This window comes from Lates calcarifer, linkage group LG5 (genome assembly GCF_001640805.2).
Source record: "Lates calcarifer isolate ASB-BC8 linkage group LG5, TLL_Latcal_v3, whole genome shotgun sequence".
NCBI classification, from domain to species: Eukaryota; Metazoa; Chordata; class Actinopteri; family Centropomidae; genus Lates; species Lates calcarifer.
In genome coordinates this window covers 25,618,002-25,641,895 of record NC_066837.1, presented here as the reverse complement: position 1 = coordinate 25,641,895, position 23,894 = coordinate 25,618,002, and the positions used below count along the sequence as shown (strand labels likewise).

The window sequence follows — 23,894 nt, the reverse complement described above, 5'->3', positions numbered from 1 at the left end:
AGTATAATACTGACATTTACAACAATAGGTTGATTTTTTTATTTACCCAGTTCCAAGTGATCTCCTCTCAGTGCATTTAAAATATTAATTTAGCAGAATCGAAAATGATGAATGACACTCATTTATCCGATGTCAATGGTGTGATGTTAACTTTCCATATGAAAATCACACTATCAGACTGTTAAAGATCTATTCATCTATTCAACTCTTAAATCACAGATATTAACCAAGAAAATTTGTGGAGTCATCAGCAAGAAAACAAATATAATAGATGATCTGAACTTTATCAAACACTTTTTCAACATACACAAATTTTGATCATAATATATAAAGACAATTGTTATGGTTTACTGTATCTGTTTGGATAAATTTGCATTGATGTAATAAATGCAGCAGAGGTGGAAGAAGTATTCATATCCTTTACTTAAGTAAGAAGGCCATAGTTTTAAAATATTCCATTACAAGTAAGAGTACTGCATATTAAAATAAAAATCCTGCTTAAGTAAAAGTATAGTATCAGGAAAATATACTTTTAAGTACCAAAAGAAAAAGTAGTGACTCTGCAGTAAAATGACTCACATATAAGACATTCTAGCCTTGCTGTGTTCTGTGAAATACTGGATACACGTACTCATGGTAAATTATTTCGTGTGACTCGGCTTTGATTCCCTAGCATCTGTCAGCTATAAGTACTGTTGCAGTGCATTAAACCTCTTTAAAGCAATACTTACCACCCCTCCCTCCACCTACTCTCTCTTTCATTCTCTCCTTATCGCTCATCTCTACCAACTGTTTTTCACAGCACTTTATATAATCTCTCTGTCTCTGTTGTTTTCAATGTCATAAATTGCCAGTGGTCTCACTGTACTGCTGTTTGATTATATTTTATCGTATCTATGTGTCTCTGTCTTTTCTGCAATTGAGCGCCTTTGCAGGGGTTTTCTGAATTGCATCATGTAATTTTAAGACTCTTTAGTTCCCTCGTATAGGTTTGCTGGCCTTGTCTTAGATACTTGTTCTGTGGATTTTCATGCCCCCTCCATGCATGCATCTTTCCATCTACTTAGGGACTATATGAAAATCACTGGAGCAGGGAGGGGTGGTGCTGAATCTTATGTTTTACCTTTCAAAAACGCAAGAATCAGAGTTCTTCCCCCAACAAATTTAATACATGTCATAACTGAACAATAATTCTCACACAGCCACCAAATCACAGACTAGACATTGGATTTGAAATAGCCAAAGCCAGTAAGCATAACAAAAAGTATTTGTTAATGAGCAGCTACTAATTATTGGCACATGTCATGCTGAGTTATATTATGGTATGTGACACTTCACTTGTTGTCTTTTGTGTGAAGATGGGGATGACTGTGGGTAGAGGTAATGTCTAACTCTTTATATCTGTAGAGATGTAGTTTATTCTGTGTTTATCAAAACAGACTAATTGACCCCATGAGCTACCAGCCCATCTTGACCCACTACTACCGTTAAGAAATCCTTTCAAAACGTTCTTAACAAATTCTTGTTCTGCAATCCGTGTTTAACATTGCTGATTACTTAGTGAGTGAAATGTACAAATGATTTCCTTGCTTAATTCCTTCCCTTTTTTTCCTTCCTGTTTCTTTGTCACTTTGATTTCATTGAATTTGCCCTCTTTGTTAAGACGAGGCATTGCTGTACAGCCAAAAAGGTATAGTGCGGAGAGAAAAGGATGAATAGAAAGAGGGGTAAAAGAGAGAAAAAAGATAATCTGTTGAAACTGAATGGCTGGGAGGAAAGTGGAACTTTGTATGTCAGTCTGACCTGTTATGTTTAATCCTGCACTGTCTTTATATTCTGGATCTTCACTCTCTAATATTCTCTCCAAATTACAACTACCTCCATGGTAATCCCACGTTGCTGTGGCCTACATTACACCTCAGCCTGTGTGTGTGTGTGTGTGTGTATGAGTGTGTGTGTGCGTGGGGTGCATGTGTCCAATTGAATATGATGGAACCAGAAACCAACCAAAAAGATTGCGGTGGCGGTAATGAGACAGTACGAGTCAGTATGAGTCAGTCAGTCAAAATGGATATCAGACATGATCAAATCCAATCACTCAGGAAGGTGTTCAGACATTCAGCAGTTCACATTTAAAGTGCTCCTGGATTACAGGACCTGAAAAGCATAATCCTACCATATCATTTCACATCTGCTTATGCAATCTGTACTATACTGCTCTCTGGTGGCCAGAAATTGCCTGGCACAAACCTTCAATCTCCAGCAGTGGTCCTTATTTTTTGTATCACTGTGTAATTTCATGGAAATCCATCCTATAGTTGTTGAGATATTTTAGTCTGGATCAAAGTGGTAGATCATCCGATCAACATATTGATGTTGTTATCCCTAGCAAGGCTGCAAATACTGTATCACAACATACTATGTACTACCATACTACATACATACTAATTCCTGTATCAAATACTTTTTGCTGCAGCTTTTATGTGATAGGCTGCAGGCATTCTATGGAATTAAGCATACACGTACATACAGTATGTGACAAACATACAGCTAAAAATCCAGTAGAACCTCAGCTACGCTCCACCTCAGTTCTTGATTCTTGTCCTGTATTCTCAGTGTGACTGTTGATGTCAGACGTCAAAGACATTGGGAAGGGAGGTTGGATGTAAGGTGATTTATGGGGTGAAAACGAACCCTTTGGTGACCCTGGTGTTGCAAGGTTCACATCTCGACTGCTTTTCCGTCTAATATGAGCTCTTATACTTTTTCCTGGGACCATCAGGAACCCCCCTTGCTCTTCTACCAGTCCATCAAACACTGCTCCCAGACTCTGTCGTATTCTCACACAAAAGTTTGGGCAACTGAAGGCATATAGAATGGGGTTCAACACTGGATTCAAGAAAGCAATGGTTGTAGCTAGGGGCAACCCCTTCTCCACTAAGCTGAGATTGTCTTTCCAATACTGGGCTGTCACTTCAATCATGCAGAAGATGTGATAGGGAGCCCAGCACAGTGCAAATGCTGCGATCACAAATGTCACCATTTTGATGAAGCTCTGGGACAGCTGGCCCTGATTGGTCTGATTAGAGGTGGTAGTGAACAAGGTAGTAGGTGTCAAAGATGGACTAGAGGCCCGAGGCTTGAGAAGGATATTTATAATTTTTGTGGTATTTGGGGTATTTGTAGTTCCTGATGCTCCATCTTTGTTGGACACAATCAGTTCATCAGTTAACCTGGTGGTGCTCTGCGTCCTTTTCTTACTCCTGTTCCTTAGGATGAGAGCTATTTGGATGTAGCTCCCTGCAATCAACATCAGGGGAAAGATGAATGCTAGCAGCAACTTGGAGATGGCTGTTGCTGCCTGCCTCACTTTGCAATCTCTCTCCAGAGTAGCTTGAGAGGATAAAATCAAGGCAAAATTATGATAGCACAAGTACCCTGGATACAGTTTCTGAGTAACTGAGCGGAACACGGTGTAAGGTAATGTATTAATTGCTGCCCAAAACCAACCCAATAGACACACCTTCCACGCTCCTGCCACTGACCGATGATTCTGGCTCCACACTGGCTTCACCACCAGAAGTAAGCGGTCCAGTGAAATGGCTGCCAGTAGGAAGGCTGACACAAACATGTTTAGGAAGAAGATGGAAGCCTGTATTTTGCAGAGTGGGCCGCCAAGCTCCCAGCTATGGGAGTGGTAAAGGTAAGAGGTGAAGAGGGGGAGCGTCAATGTGGCCAGGAAGTCAGACATGGCTAGGTTGAGAACCCAGACAGAGGCTACAGTGCGGTGCCGCAGGCGGAAGCCAACCACCCAGAGGACCAGGGCATTCTCCAAAATCCCAAGGCAGGAGACCAGACCGTGGATACAAACCACCACCAGATTGACCTCTGTGCTGATGTTAGGCTTGTGCCCCCGCATTTCCTGTAGCAGTGGGCAGAAGAGCTCATTGTTTGTGGAGTTTGACATAACTGCTCTGAAAGAGAACAAAAAAACAGTGCTTAGACATTAATGGAAATGGACTGAAATCAGATGCACCAGTGTTACCCTCACAGAGCAGAGAGAGTACATATCTGCATCAACCTTTTTTTTTAATCCGATGGCCAATAAGATATCAATTTAAACTGGGTTATTTTGGCTCTGATGCAGCCGTGCCTCTCTGTCTGTAGTCACTAATCTGTCTCCATCATTGTCCCACCCACAGCACCATCTGATTGGTTACATGCAGAGCCACAGCACGGGTAACAGCCAATCAGCAGTGAAAGCTGTGCATGCACAGTGCTCACACACACATGGCAAGAGTGGAGAAAAAGTTTTGCTCCGAGCTAAGAGATGCTGCTGACCCTGGGAACTCCCTGCACTTTTTGTTTTTGTTTGACCTTAAAAGATAAGTGAAAGATCAAATAACATTTCAGTAATATTGAAATTTTGGAAAACTTTATTTATTGTAGAAAACTTTAGGGAGCTATTTATTTGTTTAAGTTTTCATTTAACTTTATAGTTTAACTGCTGAGCCTGGGAGCTACCTGCACTTTTTGTTAGAATTTTAAAACAAAGATGTCTATTGATAAAAAAGATAAGATAAAAAAAAAACCTTTAACATGTTGCAAATCTGATGGAGTTTGTATTATTCAAAAATTTGACGTCAATATTTTCTCTTTTACTGCAAATGAACATCGGCTCCTTGACTACAAATAATCGGTATCAGCCCTGAAAAAACAATATCTCTACTCGTAAGCCTCTTCTTGCTTTGTATGTGTTACTTACAGCAGAAGCTGATGTTTTATTAATGCATGCTCATGGTTGTTTACAGTGGAAGGAAATTCCAAAAACAATATCTTACAGGAATGCCGTGGATGATGTTGATGGTGATATTATGACTAGTAGACATGTTTTTGCATGTAGACCACTGATAAATCACCACTTCCTCATATATTATGAGTAAATCAAACAGGTGCCATAATTGTTTCGCTTGTTAATCTTTACCAATCTACTTCACTGATGAGGAAATTGTAAAGAAAACCTTATTAATTGCAATTAAGTAGATAATTATGAGAATTAAAACAACAATCCTACATTATTCTTCATGAAAAGCTTACGCCTTTGTTTAATTACTATTCAGCTAAACTCCTCTGTTTAACTGTACATGAACTGCTCTAAAGCCTTTGAAGTTACATAATGACAAAAATAATTTATGGGTATACAGTTCTTCTTTACCTCATTCTCTTGAAAACCAAATGAAAAAAAAAAAATCCTTTTGATAAAAACATGTTGAGGCCTGTTGCTGTGGTCTAACCACATACCAGCTCTTGAGCAATGACACATTTAGTTAAGCAATACAACCTAGGAATGGATTTCTCAGATATGGGCAGACGGTTGCAAGGGTGAAAGCATTTATCAATCTATGAATCTCTTTCACTGAGATAATAACCACTTTGTAGTATTCACCTTGGCTGAGACTACCAGGATTGGTAAGTCAGTCAAAAGACAAAGACATGAAGGAAGCCAAACCTTATTTAAGATGCTGTTTTTCAAACTTATATTTTAATGGCAGAGATCTGTTCAGAATGAAAAGCTATCTACCACTGCAAAGCATCCATGAGTGTCTCCATGGAGTGGGGGATGTAACCAAGGTCTGCTTGTCACCAAGAAATAACGAGTCAGGGATAAATCAATATAATAGCAAGGATATTGGTTGTTGGAGTTAAGTGGTATTAGCTTTGAGGCTGGCAGCAGTTGGCTAACTGGTGAGTCCCGAGAATTATGCAGACAGACCTGTGGGGCTACATGGTTGGTAGTGACTGTATGTTGCAGTGTTTTTATTGCTGCAAGACCTGATAACTGACAAAAACGTCCAGAGCTTTTGTTCTGAGACGCACAACACCTGAGAACAAGACGACAATACTTGGTACTCGGCTTGTGTGATAGTGCTTAGCGCATCATAGCTTACCTATAGAGAGGAAGCAGAGCCGGTCACTTTTTGTTGGATTCTGGTACCAATGCTAGGGAATGTAAGTGAAAAGAGGACAACTTTAAATAAAAGAGCTAGTTTAGGTGATACATGTGGTCTGCATATGAGACTGTCCTGTAAAAAAAAAACACTGTAGGTTGTCTGTTCCAGCAGCTTATTATGACCCTTAGTTACATTTTACTATTAGGCAATCGCTATTATTATTATGAATTATGACAGAAGCAAAAGCAAAAGAGGAAGTCAGGTGATGTTGTAAATAGGGAGACAAAGCCTGCATTTGGAGGAGGTTGGGGAGGTTGAATGGGTCAGCCAACAAAAGTAAATGCAATCTTAACTGTGTGTTTATAACTGAAGGTCCTCTAGCCTTAAAGCAGTATTTATTTGAATCCAAATCACAAATTTTCCTAAACCTACCAAATTTTCCTAAACATAACAAAGTAGTTTTTGTGCCTAAACCTTACCAAACCTGATCTAGCCACAATTTCAACTGCCTACCTATTGTTACCATGATAACAAAGGTCCAGTTCACCTGTTGCTGGTATGCTCCTATGGGTTGTATCTGAAGGTGAGGATAAATTACCTACATGTAACTTAAAGAATCTCTCGAAGACTTGTTTCAACTGAGGGCACCTAAGACCTCTAACACCATACTTTCTGTGCACTTCTTCACTTGGTCTCCTTGTCCTTTGTCTAATTGAACAGATTTAATGCTTAGTGCTTACTCCTAATTCACTGATGCTTGAGTGTTGTTCTTCACTTGTAAGTCACTTTGAATGAGATCGTCTGCCAAATGAGTAATGTAATGTAAGTGTACAGTAGCATGTTAGCAGCACTTACATGAGCTAATATTAGCAGAGCTAATTTATGGAGCTATATCTGTTGTTTCAGCTAACCTACAGAACACATTATCAGGTGATACAACAGTGTAAAAACTGGTTATAATTTTGTAGGTCAGTTGTAGTTATATCGGGTATGCTTCAGAGTTAAATACAAGAAGTAACTGACGTGGGATATCTAATTATTAAAAAATCAGACTCTTCAAATTAAATGTTACCACTGTATTCTTACATACAGCCACAGTCACTTACTTAGTCACATTCTCATACATTGACTGTCTAGATGAGATAATGATGTAAACACAGCACCGTGTCTGCACATGAATTCAGACATGTGAGTAAATCTATCCGTGACCCAATGCTGAGAGAGACCGCTTCTTCATTAAGTATTGCATATATTGTCACTTGTCAGCAGATGTTTCTGCTCAAACAAAACTTGAGTTGTAAATGCTTTGGTGTGACAGCTGCTTTTAAAATGAAACGCTGAGAACTTGAATAACATGAGAAGCAGATGACTGGATTCAATTTTATGAACATAGAGTTGTGTATCATGGTTTAGTGTACTTTAGTACCTGGCCAATTTTACATATTTAAAAACTGTAGTAGTGCACTTTATGTATGTTTACTGTATGACTGAGTCCAGTGTCACCATGCTTGAATAAGAAAACTGAGCTGTCAATTAAACATAATAGAAAAAAACTGTGGGAATATTAGGGCAGCATGGGGAAGAGGAGATCTACAACAACAACAACAACAGCAAAATATAATAACTGCTTAATCCAAGAATTAGATCCAAATCATTAAAAGTCAGGATCATTATAACACTAATGACTATAGCAATAGTTATAGACCATCAAAAACAGAACTTAACAATAATGTAATCACAACCAAGGTAAATCATCATGATGCTGTGAACTGAATTCATGTAGAAGTTTAGGTAACAGCACTCACCTAGATGTTGTGTTACCCTCACAGAGCAGAGAGAGAGTACAAAATCTTTTATAAATTTCTGTTCCTGTTCTGTTCCCTTCACCGTACTGTCACAGACACTCATCCCTCCAGTTCTGTCACTTTCTTCAGCTCTCCTGTTATGGAGACACCCACTGAATCCCTACCACACCCTGACCCCCCCCACCCGCCCCGCCCACACACAAACACACACACACACACACACACACACATAGATACATATCCACCATAAATTTGGTGAGTGAGAGAGTGTGTGAAGATGGATGTAAATGCACTGATATTCTAGTACAGGAAATGACAGAGGCACAGGAACATTTCATATGAAAAAGAGGGAACAACAGGAAGTCACAGAGACTGAAATATGATATGTGTAAGATGTTTTTGGCTGTCTTACATCGTCATGACAGGGCTGGACTTGTGTGAACTAGTTCCTCTGACACTGACACTGTTAAGACTATGCTGTAATCTCCATGATTATACACTGCATCAACAAAGCAAAGTCTGTCTACAGACATATTTTCACACAGACATCTTCTGTGTCATTAGCCAACAGTCATGATCTTTTTTCAGGCACAATATCAACATTCAAATATTACCTACCTGGTAGCTCACTGTATTTATCACCAAAAAGTCTGAAGGGAAACCTGTGTTACAAATATCTCTGTCACCATCTGCTACTTAACCCTGTGAAACCCAGATATATGTGTGTATATATAATGTGTTTTTTTTTTTTTTTTGTTTTTTTTTTTTAACTTTCAGCTGTTGTTGTAGGAGGCTTCTGATGAGAGATGTTTTACGTTTTTATGGAAATGTTGTGAATATTACAATGTTGGCTCTCATTGGGTACAGGATTTTCTGTATTTGTACTCACACTGTCAGGATTTTAGCAAGGGAACTGCTTACTAATTCTAATCTTGATGTAAATCTTATAGGTTGGATTGTAGATTTTTTAACATGCAGGTCTCAGAGGGTGAGAGTTAATGGCTCCCTGTCAAAATGTCTGTTCTCCTCAAATGACTCTCCACAGGGCTGTGGACTGTCTCCTTTGCTGTACAGTCTTTACACCAATGACTGTAGAGGCAAGCATGGGGTGGATGAGTTTTGTCATGTGGTGCGATGATGCCTTCCTCCAATTAAACACCATAAAGACCAAAGATATGGTCACTGATTTTAGAAAGAAGTCATTCCACACAGCATCTCAGACCTTCATCAAAAGAACTGGCATTGAATTTGTTGAACAATGTACCTTGGGACAGTCATTGACCAAAAACTGAAACAGTAAAATGATGTCCTTGTCCTACAAGTCCTTTAACCAACCTGTTTTCACAATCTATATTATTGCGTGGTACTGTAACTTGAACATCAAGGATAAAAATCATGTGAGCCGCATTGTGAAGGTGGCTGGCAAGGTGATAGGTGCCCCACAGACCCACCTGATGGCCGTCTTGAACCAGCAGGTCCTCCACTAAGCCAGTTCTATTCTAGACTGCTCAGATCAGCCCCTTCTCTGTGAGTTTGAAACTCTTCCCTCAGGCAGATGATTCAGAGTACCCAAGTTCAAGTACAATATGGGTAAAAACTCCTTTGTTCCTTGTGCAGTAAACTTGCTAAATTTGCACATTATTCAATATAAATTTCACAGCACAAAATTGTTTTTAACTAGGAGTATTTTAGAGATTGTTGTGTTGTTTCAGCTCCTGTGATTTGTACTTGGCCATATTGCCATTTCAGTAATATTTTGATTAGTTTAGTTAGTTAGTCTACTCCCATTACATACAGGACATCTGTGGTAAACATAGTGTAGAATTAAGGAACTAAAGTGCCAGGTATTTCCCTTGGGTATTTCCTTCAGGAGACCAAACAAAAAGAGGACTGAATATTGGACTTAAATTCCTCAGGTGAACACAAACACAATTCAAAAGGAATGCTAATGTTGTGTCTGCTGGGTGTGTCATTTGCTATCAAGTCTGTTATATTAACCTTTTAAGGTAATAATGTGACATTGACACAGCGTGTCACACTGCCCCCAAGTGGCAAAATCTAGTAATGCAGGTTCCACTTAATTTAGGGGTCAAATACTTCCAACAGTTTTTTAGAACAGTCTTAAAAACATTTTGATCAAAATATATAGAAAAAGTCAAGAACACAGGTACCAAGAGATGCACAAGCTCTGTATATATAAAACTTTTGTACAATACTAAATTCTCCCTAAGTTCCTACTTATTTCTCCCTCTCCATTCTTCATTTTCACTTTAAGTCCCTTTTCAAGATAAATAATCTCTCTCCCCTTTTCAGCCATGTTCCAACCCACATCTGTTGATCTGGGAGGAGATGGGATGAGGTTCAGATGGTGGTCTGATTACTGTACATGTAAAAGGGTTCTTAAGGCAGGGGATCAGGCTTTTTCTTGTAAGGGGCCTTTTGGGCAGATGCAATGAGACACCTTTTTGCCCTGTTAATTAATAACCTCATTTTATGTTTGTAACTTTAAATGTAACACTGGAAAATAACCTAATGTGACCTCTAGGGAAAGACGTTTGTTTTATAATGTCATATCAACCTGGTTTTATACTTCCTCCAGAAACAGTCAACACCTGTCATATCAAGATGAGTCAGTGTACCTAATTAAATGTCAAATCTGTAATTTTTTAGGAAAATAGTCAACTAAAGCTGTGGAAGCAGTTTACTTATATTTAATTTGTGCAGTAAATTTTATACCTGTGCTTTAATCATTCTTACAGAATATTTATCATGGAGAGAGAAAGAACAAACTAAACTAAACAGCTAAAACTAAACAAGATAAGGACAAAACATTCTGACAAAATATTCTGACCTCAGCACAGTTAAGACCATAATCCATCCCAGTTCCCTGGTAAGTCCTGTTTGTCCTGGACACAGGTCACGGTGACAGGGATGAACTGGAACATACAACTAATAGGAAAATATATCACATGAAAATATTATTTATATACAGTATGTTCATACAGGTACAAATAATTGAACCAAATTTAAACCAGAAACAAATATAAAATATAAATGCTTATTCTAATGCTGTTTAATTTGAAGAAATGCACTTATACTAGATATCTTCCAGGAACATTTGAAGTTGTGGAACATCAAGTGACCCAAATGGATTTACAGTCCTTTTCCAGCATGTCTCAGTTAACTAACCTGATAATGAGTAATTTTTTTCTCTCCCTGTAGATTAGGCATGACTTCAGGGTTGGGAACAGTCCTGCTGAGTTTGGCCCTGATGGCAGGGCCCGCTGTAGCCTTTGTCCCCATCGGGGTTGGGGCATCCACTCATATCAGCATCACAGACACAGCTCTATTGCAAAAAGTGACGGAAACATGTCGGGCGGTGGCTGAGGCAGCTGGTCATGAATTCAAACCCACGGTAGGATTTAAGATAATGAATGTGCAAGACAGCACAAACCTCGTCACACAATATGCAGAACCACACACACACAGAGCAATACACAAACATTCATCCACATGGACGAATACGATATAAATCAAATATATATATATGTATATATAAATATAAAGGGGAAAACATATACAGAATACACTAGATAAATGTTTCATGTTCCATGCCATATTTTTGGGAAATTAGCTTATTCCCTTTCTTGCATACAACCAGCAGCCATTAGCTTAGCGTCACATGAGAATTTTTTCAACAGTGGGCAATGCCAGGATAGGTCTTCCCCTCTGTTTCCAGTCGTTACGCTTAGCTAACCCAAATGGCTGCTGATGGTAGCTTCATATTTAGCATACGGAAGAAACAATGGCATCGATCTTCTCATCTAAGCAAGCAAGCATGTAGTGGGGACTTAGGGGAGTCATTTTTATATAAAAGCAGAGATGAGCACTGATAGGCAGTGATAAGCTCCCTCATTTTTTAACCACTCTATCATTGAGGCTGGCAGCAGTTGGCTAACTGGTGAGTCCTGAGAATTATGCAGACAGACCTGTGGGGCTACATGGTTGGTAATGACTGTATGTTGCAGTGTTTTAATTGCTGCAAGACCTGATAACTGACAAAAACGTCCAGAGCTTTTGTTCTGAGACGCACAACACCTGAGAACAAGACGACAATACCGAGTATATAATACTCTCTTTGAGACAAACACGGTTCTCTTAAGGCTAACAGTCTTTTCTCCCTCCAGGGTTCCTCTCCTGAGGAGTTGGTTAAGGCCTGTCTAGGACCCACAGCAAAAGGAGAGGTGTCAGGTGCTAAGTTTCACTCTGCTCTTCAAGAAATCTACACCCAGAATGGACTGGTAGACCGTGACTTTGTCAACAGGTAGATCGAAAAAAATAAAAAAGCTATTATTTTATTGCTGTTATTTAACAGCAATAAAATAATAGCTTTTTAATCTGTGATTTAACAGCAATAAAATAATGGGGCAGTGTATGCTGTAAAGCTTTACCAGTTTTATGACTTGCCTGTACAGAAATCAAGTAATTACTTGTGAAAAATTCTTTCAGTGCGCCACACCATTTCAACTCAGAGGACTTCCTGGGGGGACGACGCCTAATCACAGAGGGCATGGTTGCCATTAAAACTAATGTTCGTTGGGAGAACTTCCAGGCTGCCAGGGAAACACTGGGCAAAGTTCTTCATACACTCCAGGTGAAAGTGCAACTAGGCATAAAGAAGTTAAAGGGAAAACTGAGAAATGAAGTAGAAAAACAAACAGGCACAGAATGGAGGACAGGTTGTAAATGTGTTTCCATGTATTATCAGGACTTCTACAGCCACAGTAACTGGGTGGAGCTGGGATACACAGAGCCATACATCAACCTCATACGCCCAGATCTGCCACTGGAAAACCTAGCAGGTGTGTGTATGAGCATTTGTATATCTGGCATAACAATAGGTGGAGCATGTATATATTTCTCTGGGTTGAGTATAGTGTCATAGAGTAGACAATTTTCATACAGTTGTAGGTTGGGTAAAACTCCATCTGGGAGCATATCTGTAGTCCAAAGAGCAGAGTGTGTTGTTTTGTCTTTATGCTATGACTATACAGAGTGCTTAGTTCTGATTGGCTGGTTGGTATTAATATCAGATAACTACACAGCTTTCAGATATTAGTCCAATTATTGTGCTAAATTAAGAACAATTAAACGAAATTATTGGCTGGGAAACTACTGTTTTACCTGGCTGTGGAATAATGCCGTTATGAAAACTAAAACACTCCCAACTTGCTACTTCAAACAGCAACTGTCAAGTTGTGAAATGACGCAATGCCTACTTACCTTGGTCTGGAGATAAACGCATTGTTTATCCTGTATCTTGTTTGCACTTTGCTTATGCAGATGTCAACACTGCCACCTGCAGTGACTGTGCCAGTGGAACATGCCCTAATCCCATCCTCCCCAACATCCTGAAAGAGAAGAAACTTACATCAGGCTACATGGGAATATTCTCTTCTGCCAAGCCGAAAGGTATCACTGGCAAACATATCTCCATAGGCATATCTAAATACATAGATATTACCACTACAGGGTGTGCAGATGCCACATAAGATAAATACAGTTTTAACTGACCTCAAGGAGGGAGTTAAATTCCACAGCTAGTCAACATTCAAGACCATTATTCCTTGGATATATGACTTGAAAAAAGCAGCAGAAGAAAGAAGACAAAACCACACAGTTTCTCACTTACTATAGTTTAAAGCCGGTTAAACAAATATATTTTATTATTGTTAGAATGCTAATTAAATTTTTTAAAAAGCATTTAGAATGAAGTCATTCGTATAGATCAATGCTACTCTTACAGCTGTCTGACTAGTTTTCAGTCTTTGCTTATCCAAGATAACCAACTGCTTGCTGTGGCTTTATATTTATTAATATACAGATATGAGAGTGGTAAAATATGTGAATATATATAGAGAATCTAAATATTATTGTTAACAAGTAATTTCACATACATCACCTCTGTTACTTAGACATTCAAGTTGCCTCAGTATTTGCTAGGTTTTAATAAAACAAATAAATTCCAGATGTAACACTCATGAAATAGTTATGTGAAATCATGTTTGTTCTGACTAGAGTACAATACAAACATTAAATTAAATTGCACAAGGCAGATCAATCTACCTATAAAAGAACACTTGAGCATAGAGCACAGGCACAAGGCACCTGTAATAATCATTTTGAATCATGATCCAGTTTGACCTGTCCCTTCTGTCTTGAACCAGGTAAATGTAGCCATGGAGGCGAAGGTGACCTGACTAGTACAACAGTTCCTCGTGGTGGCATCAACAAAGATGAACGTCGCTCTGACAATGTGGCCTTCCATACTGCTGCTGTGAATGCAGCTGTAGCTGCAAGTCTCCAGTTGCTAGAGGACATCCGGTTAGCTGTCGGGGACAATGACTTTCTGAGGTATCACAGTTAGATATGAAAAATATTTACTTGTGCATTAATGAAAATTGTACCATAGGATATAAAGAAACATTCTCTCTTTCTTTCTCATAGAATGATGGGGATTGCCCGCTCATCTGTTGTGTGCTTTGTTATTGACACTACCAGTAGTATGTCTGATGATATCGATGAAGCCAGGGCGGTTGTTTATGAAATCATTGACAGCAAAAAAGGAACACAGGATGAACCCTCCGAGTACATCCTGGTGCCCTTCAATGACCCCAGTATGAACTCTTCTACCCTACTGGCCATGTTTAGGAAACTGTTAGAAGTGCATTTTATTGTATGATCTGTTTTAAAGTAGAATCGTGTGCTTACTGTAAATCTGTATACAGTCACAGTAGTTCCTTAGGATTAAAGGAAACATTTTCTGTGTCTTTTTTACTCAGGTTTTGGGCCTATGATCAGGACAACAGACCCTGATAAGATGAAAAAAGAAATCTCTAAACTCAAAGCGACAGGAGGGGGAGATATCCCTGAGATGTGCCTGTCGGGACTTCAGGTACTAAAGCGATGATATTGTAATACTGTAACTAGGATGGATTCATTAGAGAAAAATTGTATAAATATTTTTATGGATCGCTGAAAGACTGTTGTGGTTCAGGATGAACTGATCAGGTCCATTATTTTGGCTCTCCAGTTGGCTCTGACTGGTGCCCCAGCCTTGTCCTACATCTATGTTTTCACTGATGCCATAGCCAAAGACATTGCCCTAAAGGACACGATTGTTGCTCTCATCAGGAGAACCAAGTCAACGGTAAATACTGACTGACACCAGTGACAACCAGTGTTCACTAAGTCTGTTTAAGTGAATTTAACTTAAATCTTATGTCTGTAGGTGTCATATCTCATGACCGGGGCAAGTAGGAGGCGCCGTCGTTCAATCAGAGCTGCTTCCTTTGACGATTACAAAGACCTGGCTCTGGCCTCTGGTGGCCAGGCCATCCAGGTGTCCAAGAGACAACTGCCTGAGGCCACAGATATCATCATTGACACCTCTACTTCAGCTCTAGTAGGACTCTGCAGTTCTACTGGTTCATACTATATAGTATATACTATATGTAGCAGGACTTAGTGGTTGGACCAGTTTGAAGAATTGAAAACATTAGTTTTTCTCTTGCTGTTACCTCTGCCTTAGGTTACAGTTCTTCAAAGAGCAAGGCACCCTGGGAAGCAGGAGACCTTTCCCTTCATATTGGATGAATCTCTCCAAAACGTCACCATCTACATCACAGGAACATCCATTACTTTCACACTGACCAACCCTGCAGGTAGTTCGTCAGTCTCAGTGCAATGTTTGCACTGTTTGAGTCATGTGTTTTAGAATTGTTGGATGTCTGTCTTTCTTCTAGAGAACACTGTTGTGATAGATCTTTATGACCATAATGAATGAATGCTAAACATTTCCAGGTGTCAGCCAGAGCAACACTGAGGCCAGTGGTAAACTGGGGACCATTAAGACAGTTGGTAACCTGAGGAGAATTCGTCTCAGTGCTGACAAGCTGACAGGAACCTGGCAGCTCAACATCAAGTCTAACCAACCATATACTCTCAAAGTTACAGGTCAGATACACAATCCCTTTCTATGTAAAAGCACTGTTGAAATTCTGTCTTCTTACACACAGCTTGATTTGCAGATTAAAGTAAATATACTACTTATCAGTAATATTTATTAAAGTAAATATACTACTTATCAGTAGTATTTATTCCCAGAGCTTTTGGTCCATGCAAAGTTTGAAGATGCTCCTTCTAAAGCGTGTGCTTGTGCTTCCAGGTCAGAGTACTATTACATTTATCTATGACTTTGTGGAAAGTTTCAAGGGACCTCATCCAGGTTATGCAGTACTCAGTGGACGTCCACAAACAGGTAACATGCAATAAATCTATTTTACAGTTTCACAGCAGCATTACACATTTTGATTGACTGATTTATTTATATCATGATATCAAACATCCAAAATATGTGATTGGTCACAAGTGGTTAATTGCTATAAATGTGTTATATGGCTGGGTGGCAACAATGTTTAGTCTTTGTGCTACAACATCATCATCTAGTGGTGAAAAACAATTAGGCCACTAAAGGTACCTTATAAGAGAGTGGTGCCCATGATCATCTGTGTAGTTCCTCTTCATTCTACAGACTGTCTTTGCATCTTTTAGCTTGTTGTTTTGGTTTTGAGGTTTGCAAAATTCCTTATTATTTTAGTTCACTCTCGCCTCCCTCATCATTGTTTCCAGATGCAGAAGCTGTTTTCAGTTAAAAAGCTCCAATAAACCAAGTATACACTTCCTGTCCACCACCAAACAGCAGACAAATAAAGGTAGCAATTAGCTTGTGACTATAGCAGAGGAATTCAGAGTAAAAATCAGAGTGGATCTTGGACTTGAATTTTACAGGTGGCCAGAACTCAGTTCAGTTAATTCTATTGTTTCTCTGTGTCTGCAGGATATGTAAATTGTATAACTGTTTGCCAACAAGATCACTGTAACCAATTTGTAACGTCATAATCAGTGGCAGGCCATGCACATGCATTCACACATAGGCCTTCACTGGTGTCCTACCCGAATAAACCCTAATACCGTCATTATGATGTCATGGCTATAGAAACCATCAACAATATACATAAATACAGCATAACAGAAATTTGCATCACAGACAGGTATGTCATGTAGCCAAAATAAATGAAATTAGTAAAGCAATGCTATAAAATCCCAATTAACATAATTCAATAGGTCTCCAAACACTGCAGCCACAGCTGAGCCACACACATCATCTCCAGCAGAAGCATCAATATTAACTAATAAAATAACAAAATGTAAACAATAAAAATATAGGTAAAACGCATTTTACTCACCAAAACTGCTGATTATCTGTAGACAAATAATAAAAACTGCTTCTGTCGAGCAGACATTCTCAGCCCTAAAGCAAAAAAAAAAAAAACTTGGGCGAGAAATACAACTGGGCAGACTTTCAACATTAGCCTCCATGGTGACAGAAAAGGACTTATTGTTGGAACTGAGACACGCAGATAACCTCTACAACAGAGCCATTGTACTCTTCTCCTCCTTCAGCCATTGTGGGTTGAAAAACATATATAAAATTATAGTTGCAAGCAGCATTGATTGGGCCCTCACCATCTTGTGCCCGCCGGGGATGTTGGTGGGACTTGGTGGGACTCCCCCCCACGCACCTACACACACAATCATGTGCATCTCCCTGTTAAAGAATAACAAGTCACATCCTGAGTATTACTGGTTGCCAGTAGGTTGCACTATGACCGAAAACTGACACATAGATGTGTTCACCCAGATAGCAACTGGATACCAGACCAAAGAAGGCACAGATGTACGTCACCATTTGGCATGGATCTGGCAAACGGATCTGGTCCTTAATCCAAACACACAATGGTCCAAATATGCAGGTCTGGATTGCGGATCTGCAATGGATTCGGCCGCAAGCTGGCCAGGTTCCGTAATAAAAAAACATATCTCATCTGGACCAAATGCGGTTTGGATACGCTAACCGTATCCTGTTTTTAATTTTTATTTCTATTTTTATTTTTAGTAACTAATCAACCACCCCCCACACCCATCAAAAACACACCCATATATTATTTATTGCATTGCATTTATTATATGAAAACATAAAATATAAAATAGGGACTTCTAGGAGGACAAAAATATTAAAATAGTTTGGCCACCTTAGATAAGTAGCTGTGAAATTTCCACATTACTATAATCTGAGTGAATATAAACATATTTCACATCAAATAACGCTTTAAAACATTAACATACTTGGAGAACATTTAATGATGAAGACCTAACACTGGACACAACTCCTCAGGAGGAAAGGTTGTCATCATATGAAGAATCTGAAAGACAAATTTGTGAGATATGAAACATTTTGAATATTAAAATAGAACGTGCTGGGGCTAGTGATACTAATATTCAGTAATATGTGTGACTATTTTAGTATTTTATTAATATAAATGAATACAATAAACAAATCCTTCAGTGTTATTCAAATGTTTGTGTCTGTTAAAAACTATCTGGCATGTAGAAAATTTTGTATATATTGTACAAAGTGACAGCAAAGTCTCTACCTTTCATATATTACATCATCAGAGCTAAACGTCTGCACAGATTATTAGACAGCACATAGAAATAGAGGTAGGCCTACTGTATCTATGAGAAAGCATTTTTAAAATCAATTCTAGGTGTCATATATACATTTACATAAGTGTGTGTGGCATGAACTTTCTTGATACTTAAAGGATATACGTTTAAATGTGTCTGAAATTGCTGGAGTCTGGGGTAAACCACAAAACATAAACTGTTAAATCTGCTGATTCACTGATTATAGTTACGAGTTACTTGTTACAGAGCAAGCTAGCAGGACAGCTAGCTCCTCTCTGGACTGTGTGTAGCCAACACGGATGTATTATGAGAGCTGGATACGGTGCTGCCGCTCAGCCTTGTAGCCAATTTTTTCCACTGGCCACTTGTGGTACCGCAACGAAAAATCCCCCTGGGGCCCAAAAAGCATTTTCTCCATAGGCCACCATTGTAAAAGAGACACCTCCAGCTATAAACATAATCAATTATGACTCTTTCTGTTCTATGTTTTTAAGTCATGGACTTTTAATCTTTATAAAACTTTTCAAAAGCCCAAAACAGTTAATTATCTGAGTGACGTCACAGCTGTATGTGGGCACTCAGGAACAAAGATCCTCAGCTTACAGTGGATGCTATGTGATGTGTAAAATTAAAGGCAAAACTGAATAAATTAATCAAAGTTGAACCTTCATTTCACACAGTGTGATATTTGAATGTTGCAGTTTAGCGTTGCATTTATCATTCACTCACAAGGCTTCATGTATCGTTAAATGCATGAAAGTATAAAGTTAGGTTGTTGTCTGATGCAAAAGGTAATTAATTGTTGGCTTTATTTAAACAAACATTAGCTCCCGAACCATTACAAATTGCTCCCAAAACTGTTAACATTAATTTATATGGTAAAGGGACTTGTAAAGCAGTAGTTAATTATTTTTTAAAAGGCACTGACACTAACAATTACCTAAGCTAGAAACAAAAGCTAAATTAGAAAGCTAAAACTTACCACTTCATCAGCAGAGCTGCAAGCTGGTGGGATTCAAGGGAAGGAGGAAGAGGGTGAAACAGTCTGGCTGACACCGGTGCAAACTTGGACGTGACCATTTGGTTGTGTGGGTGTGTGTATGTGTTCATAATCTGCTACAACAGAAATGTGTTGATATATTGTGTGTCGCTATTACAGTGAATTTTAATGTCTTGTAAAGATGCTAAAAAAAAGTTTTGTTAATATTAAACAACTATCCAGACCTCCTTCTTTTTCCATGTAATAAAGCACTCCACTATCAGGTTTGGCACTTTCAGATAAAGTCTGAGATGCGTATTTGGCCCAAACCTGTTTCAAAATTAAAATTCAAATTTTGTCTGAGACATGAAAATTTGCTGCCCCACCACGGACACGCCCTCTGATGAAAACTTCGAAGCTCCACAATTTAACATTGTCTAGGTCTCAATATGAGAGAAGCCAACTTTGATGTTGATCTAATAAAGCGTTTAGGACAAGTTTGTTCAAGTATATCCCCTGAAAAGGGCAATTAATTAATTTTCCATCTTCCCGTCAAAATCGCTGACTTTGTGTTGGATTTAGGGTGGGGCTCCAGGAGACTTTTTTATACATCTGGGCATGCTACATATGTGTGCCAAATTTTGTCCACCTAGGACAAACTAACCCCAATGGCAAGGGGTGTTTGAAAATTTGTAGGGGGCACTATCAAGCCATTTTGCCACACTCGTGCACAAAAACTTCCATGCATGAGGTATCTGGAAAGTTTTATGAGTTTTCAAGCACCTTTAGCTCCTCAAAAATGTCATAATACAACAACGTTGTGATTACAGCCTGTCCATAAGTGACCAAAAGATCAGTTCATGCAGGTTAAACGGAACTGCAAATACTCAACTAAATTCTGTATGTAAGTTCCTTTTAATCAGTAAGACTCAAGAAAGGGCTAAAAAATTGTACGTGTTTTTCTTAGCCCATGATTAGGTGAAAATTGAAGCCCCTTCCCTCTACCCATGCCAAAAAGTATCCAATGTTTACTCCTGGAAAAAACAACCATTTCTAGACATAAAAAAATATATATTTTCCTCTATTTTTTCTCATTACCTTGCTTCTCTCCTTCTCTCTTCTGGGAACCCAGGCCAGCCAGCTACCCTGATGGTTTCAGTAATGGGAAGGAAAGGTCCGTCCTCGATGGCTGTTGGAAACATTGGCCTTATAACTGTGTCTGGTCCTGAGGCTGTGAGCAATAGCACAATGACTGACATGGGCAACGGAGACATCCTGGTGACTGTTGATGAGGTTCCTGAGGGAGAGTTTGTGGTCATTCTGAAAGGAACAGACAAAGTGTCAAACAGTGAATTTCAGAGGCAGTCTACTACCCAGATGTCTGTCTCCAAAGTGAACATCCAGGTCTGTCTCTTCACATCATCCTCAGCCTTGATTGATGACAGAAACCATGAAGTAGCAAAGGAATACTGATCCAGTTTATTGTAGAATTACATATGGAAGAGTATTAAAAAATTTGCTTTTCATAAGAACGACTGTTTCTTTCCCTTTTCTTTCATTTTCTCTCTAGGCTGTGGTGGACAGCAGTGTGGAGCCAGGAGAAGCCTTCAAGCTCCCCTTCCGTGTAATGACCCAGGGCCCTGGTGGACAGTACTCCATCAATGCCAGAAATGACAGAAACTTCCCTATGTCCTACCCAAACAGGTCCTTATCAACAGTGACAAACCTAATGTCTATCTGACAATAACAAAATCCACCTAAGGACCTCTAAAGCTATACCTCATTTATTTGACCCTCACAAAAAAGTGTAAACATAGGGTTATGTACCAGATTAGAGGTATCCACCCCAGCTTCCTGCTGCTTAACACTAAAAATCACTGACATAGCACTGACACAATAATGGGTAACTTTACCCTACTTCAACCTTCAACTTTCAAGGCTTTGTTTAAGAGGATTGTTGTTAGACTATGATTTCTTCTTGTAATAAAGATTTTCCTGATGATCCAATCCAGGAAATTTCTTCAAATGCTCATCCCTAGTCGCAACTGCAGTTCATGTAACCAAGACACATATTTTGTTTCTCTTCTCTTCACAGCCTCACCTTGACAACCGGACAATATACTAATAATATGTTGACCATTGCACCACCTGCCAGCACACCATCAGGCACTGCTATCACTCTGACTATGGAAGCCAAGTCTTCCAGTGGTGTTGACTCCAATTACGTTGTTGTGAGATTGTCTGTTGTTACCAAGGTAACCAAACATTTCCTGGATTACACATAGTTGGAAAGAGTGAAATAAATAAATAGAAAAGCTTTTTTACATAGCCACAGAAAAATGCACTTAACAACTTATACAGATTATACAAACATATGGTTCTGGATTTCCCTTTGCTGTGATTAATGCATACATTTCCCACTTCTTTTCTCTGTCCAGTTCACAGATTTTGTTCAGCCTTTGTGTGAAGTGGTTAGCGTGTTGGCTGCTAATTGCCCTCAAGATGTGTCTCAGTGTAGACCTTTCCAGTGGGAGCTCTCTGCAAACCTTACAGATGGAAACGGCACCGGGATAGAGAGCATCTCCCTGCGACAGGGCAATGGAACGCTCTCACACACCTCGCTGACTGATCCCATCATCCAGGCAAACTACAATGCCTCCTGCTGCTCGCAGATTGTTGAGTTCGTAGCTGTAGATAAAGTTGGCAATGTGGGAAAGTGCTATCACTCAATTGTTCGTTCGGGTGGCCCTCCCTGCTTTAACTCTGTCGCTGCCACTGTGGTTGTGCCTTCTGGTGTCTGTCTTTGTGGTGAGGCCTTGAAGGGCATAGGGTAGGTTGCTCAGCATCTTATGTCTGCAGGCACATTTACTATGGAAAAAGTTATGTGCGGTAAATAATCTATGGACACACTTACAATTTTATATCATTAGAATTTCATAAAGGTAAGATTCAGGGCTTTGTTTACATTTTGTAAACAAAGAAAGTAATACTCTGGGGATGTGGACTGATGGGTTCTCTTAAGACGGTTAGATCCTAAGAGAACCAGAGAGCAGCAGGTATGGCAGAATGGAACAGTCAGATTTGAAGAGAATGATAATGTTGTAAAGTAATATTTACTATTGGAATAAATGGAAAGGTTGATATACAAGAACAACTAGTCATCGTGCAGTGGTGACATGCCTCATTCCCAACAGTTTTCAGAGACAAAATCTTCAGTAGAAGTTCTTGAGATGGTCTGTGACTACAACATTGTTTCTGCACACAAGCCTGAAGAGTTTTTCCTAATGTTATTTCTCAAACATTTGCCAAACCTCCACTGTACTAGAATGGTGGCAGAAATCTCAAGAATGTGTTTTGTGTGACCCTATAAGACTTAATTGACTTTAATAACAAAATAATAATAAAATGATAAGAAGAAGAAGAAAAAGAAGAAGAAGAATATATTAATAATATTGACACAGCAAGTTTGTGTCAGTTGGTCGGTTTGTGACACACTGAATGCAATGCATTATTTTACACTGATCTAAATCTACAGGTTTCATAAAATGTACACATGTGGCTTTAATTAATTAATCAATTGAGTTAATTTTAAAAAACACTGGCAGAAACATTTGATATTTGTGTCATAATAATCAATAAACCAAATCAAACCAAACCAAACCAAATAACCAAGGAGATTATATTCTGACTTGTATTTTAATGTTTTAATGTTTTAATTACACATAACTGCACAACGCAGGAAGTGCTAACTCAATGATGTTTGCCCTGCTTACATTCATAACTGGGTTCAAATAATCCACGTCAAATATATAATGAATGCAGATGTGTGAACGTGAACGCCCAGTGACTTGAAAAGATTGTTGGGGGGTTGTGGGGGAATTTTTCGCAGCATGACGATGCCGGGTTATTTCACCCTCACTTGCATTGATTGGTTGGTTGGGAGTCTGGCGATCCCCAGAGGGGAGATTATGTGATATAATGAATGAATATATGGTATAATGAATGTAAAACCATGTGACCATTATCAATTATTCAGTTATCATTATCAAAGGCTGAGGCACGAAGGCCAAATGCTCGTGCATGAATATGTGTGAACCAGGTCTACATGCAGGAAGCTATGAGGGGACAGCATGTAAAGAATAGGGTGTGAGCTTAACAGGAAATAACAAGTTATCAACCTGCCAACTATAGTCTGACATACATGACGAAGACGTCATGTACAGCCGAGCATGGCTACATCCAGTCTCGGTGCTAGCATCTTTGCTAATATCTGCAAAGATATGCTTTTAGGCTGTGCTTTAACCAACAATTGTACTTAAGACTCGTGCTCTGGAAAGACAGTTCATCACTGCACCACGTGCACACAACTTTGATTTATTAACATCCAAAGGAAAGCTGTATGACTACATAATGCTGTTGAGGTCATTACATTCCAGTTCTCCATGTCCAACAGGAGGGGTGGGTAAAATGCTTCAAGTTAACTTGCCCTACCTTTGTTTGAACCTGTTTATGCAGTAAAAACTTTTTTACTAACATAGTACTCATTTGTGGGTAAACAAATATATCAAT

The 23,894-nt window shown here is 39.0% G+C and overlaps 2 protein-coding genes across 8 annotated transcripts in view; one reads left to right on the top strand and one right to left on the bottom strand.

Moving 5' to 3' along the window:
• Positions 1 to 23,894, top strand: part of LOC108874558 (von Willebrand factor A domain-containing protein 7) — an 81,646-nt gene that overhangs the window by 1,645 nt on the left and 56,107 nt on the right. The window contains exons 2-18 of one of the 2 annotated variants that reach the window (XR_007813291.1): positions 10,979 to 11,171; positions 11,944 to 12,080; positions 12,266 to 12,410; positions 12,525 to 12,618; positions 13,100 to 13,228; positions 13,984 to 14,170; positions 14,264 to 14,433; positions 14,599 to 14,711; positions 14,850 to 14,966; positions 15,048 to 15,221; positions 15,348 to 15,480; positions 15,620 to 15,772; positions 15,984 to 16,076; positions 20,458 to 20,729; positions 20,896 to 21,029; positions 21,421 to 21,580; positions 21,764 to 22,267. The exons of the other annotated variant lie outside the window; for it this stretch is intronic. The gene's annotated coding sequence lies outside the window, so the exon portion shown is untranslated. The remainder of the gene's footprint in view (positions 1 to 10,978; positions 11,172 to 11,943; positions 12,081 to 12,265; positions 12,411 to 12,524; positions 12,619 to 13,099; positions 13,229 to 13,983; positions 14,171 to 14,263; positions 14,434 to 14,598; positions 14,712 to 14,849; positions 14,967 to 15,047; positions 15,222 to 15,347; positions 15,481 to 15,619; positions 15,773 to 15,983; positions 16,077 to 20,457; positions 20,730 to 20,895; positions 21,030 to 21,420; positions 21,581 to 21,763; positions 22,268 to 23,894) is intronic. 2 annotated transcript variants of the gene reach the window in all.
• LOC108900147 (prostaglandin D2 receptor 2) overlaps positions 4 to 23,894 on the bottom strand; it is a 65,938-nt gene continuing 42,047 nt past the window's right edge. Inside the window, exons 1-3 of one of the 6 annotated variants that reach the window (XM_018701026.2) lie at positions 7,757 to 10,063; positions 5,949 to 6,000; positions 4 to 3,974 (exon numbers count right to left, since the gene is read on the bottom strand). In XM_018701026.2, the coding sequence (XP_018556542.1) occupies positions 2,570 to 3,967 (1,398 nt within the window). In that variant the 5' untranslated portion in view covers positions 3,968 to 3,974; positions 5,949 to 6,000; positions 7,757 to 10,063 and the 3' untranslated portion in view covers positions 4 to 2,569. Of the gene's footprint in view, positions 3,975 to 5,948; positions 6,001 to 7,756; positions 10,064 to 23,894 lie in introns of those variants that run through there. The other 5 variants (XM_051070837.1, XM_051070835.1, XM_051070838.1 and 2 more) reach the window with 5 other exon arrangements.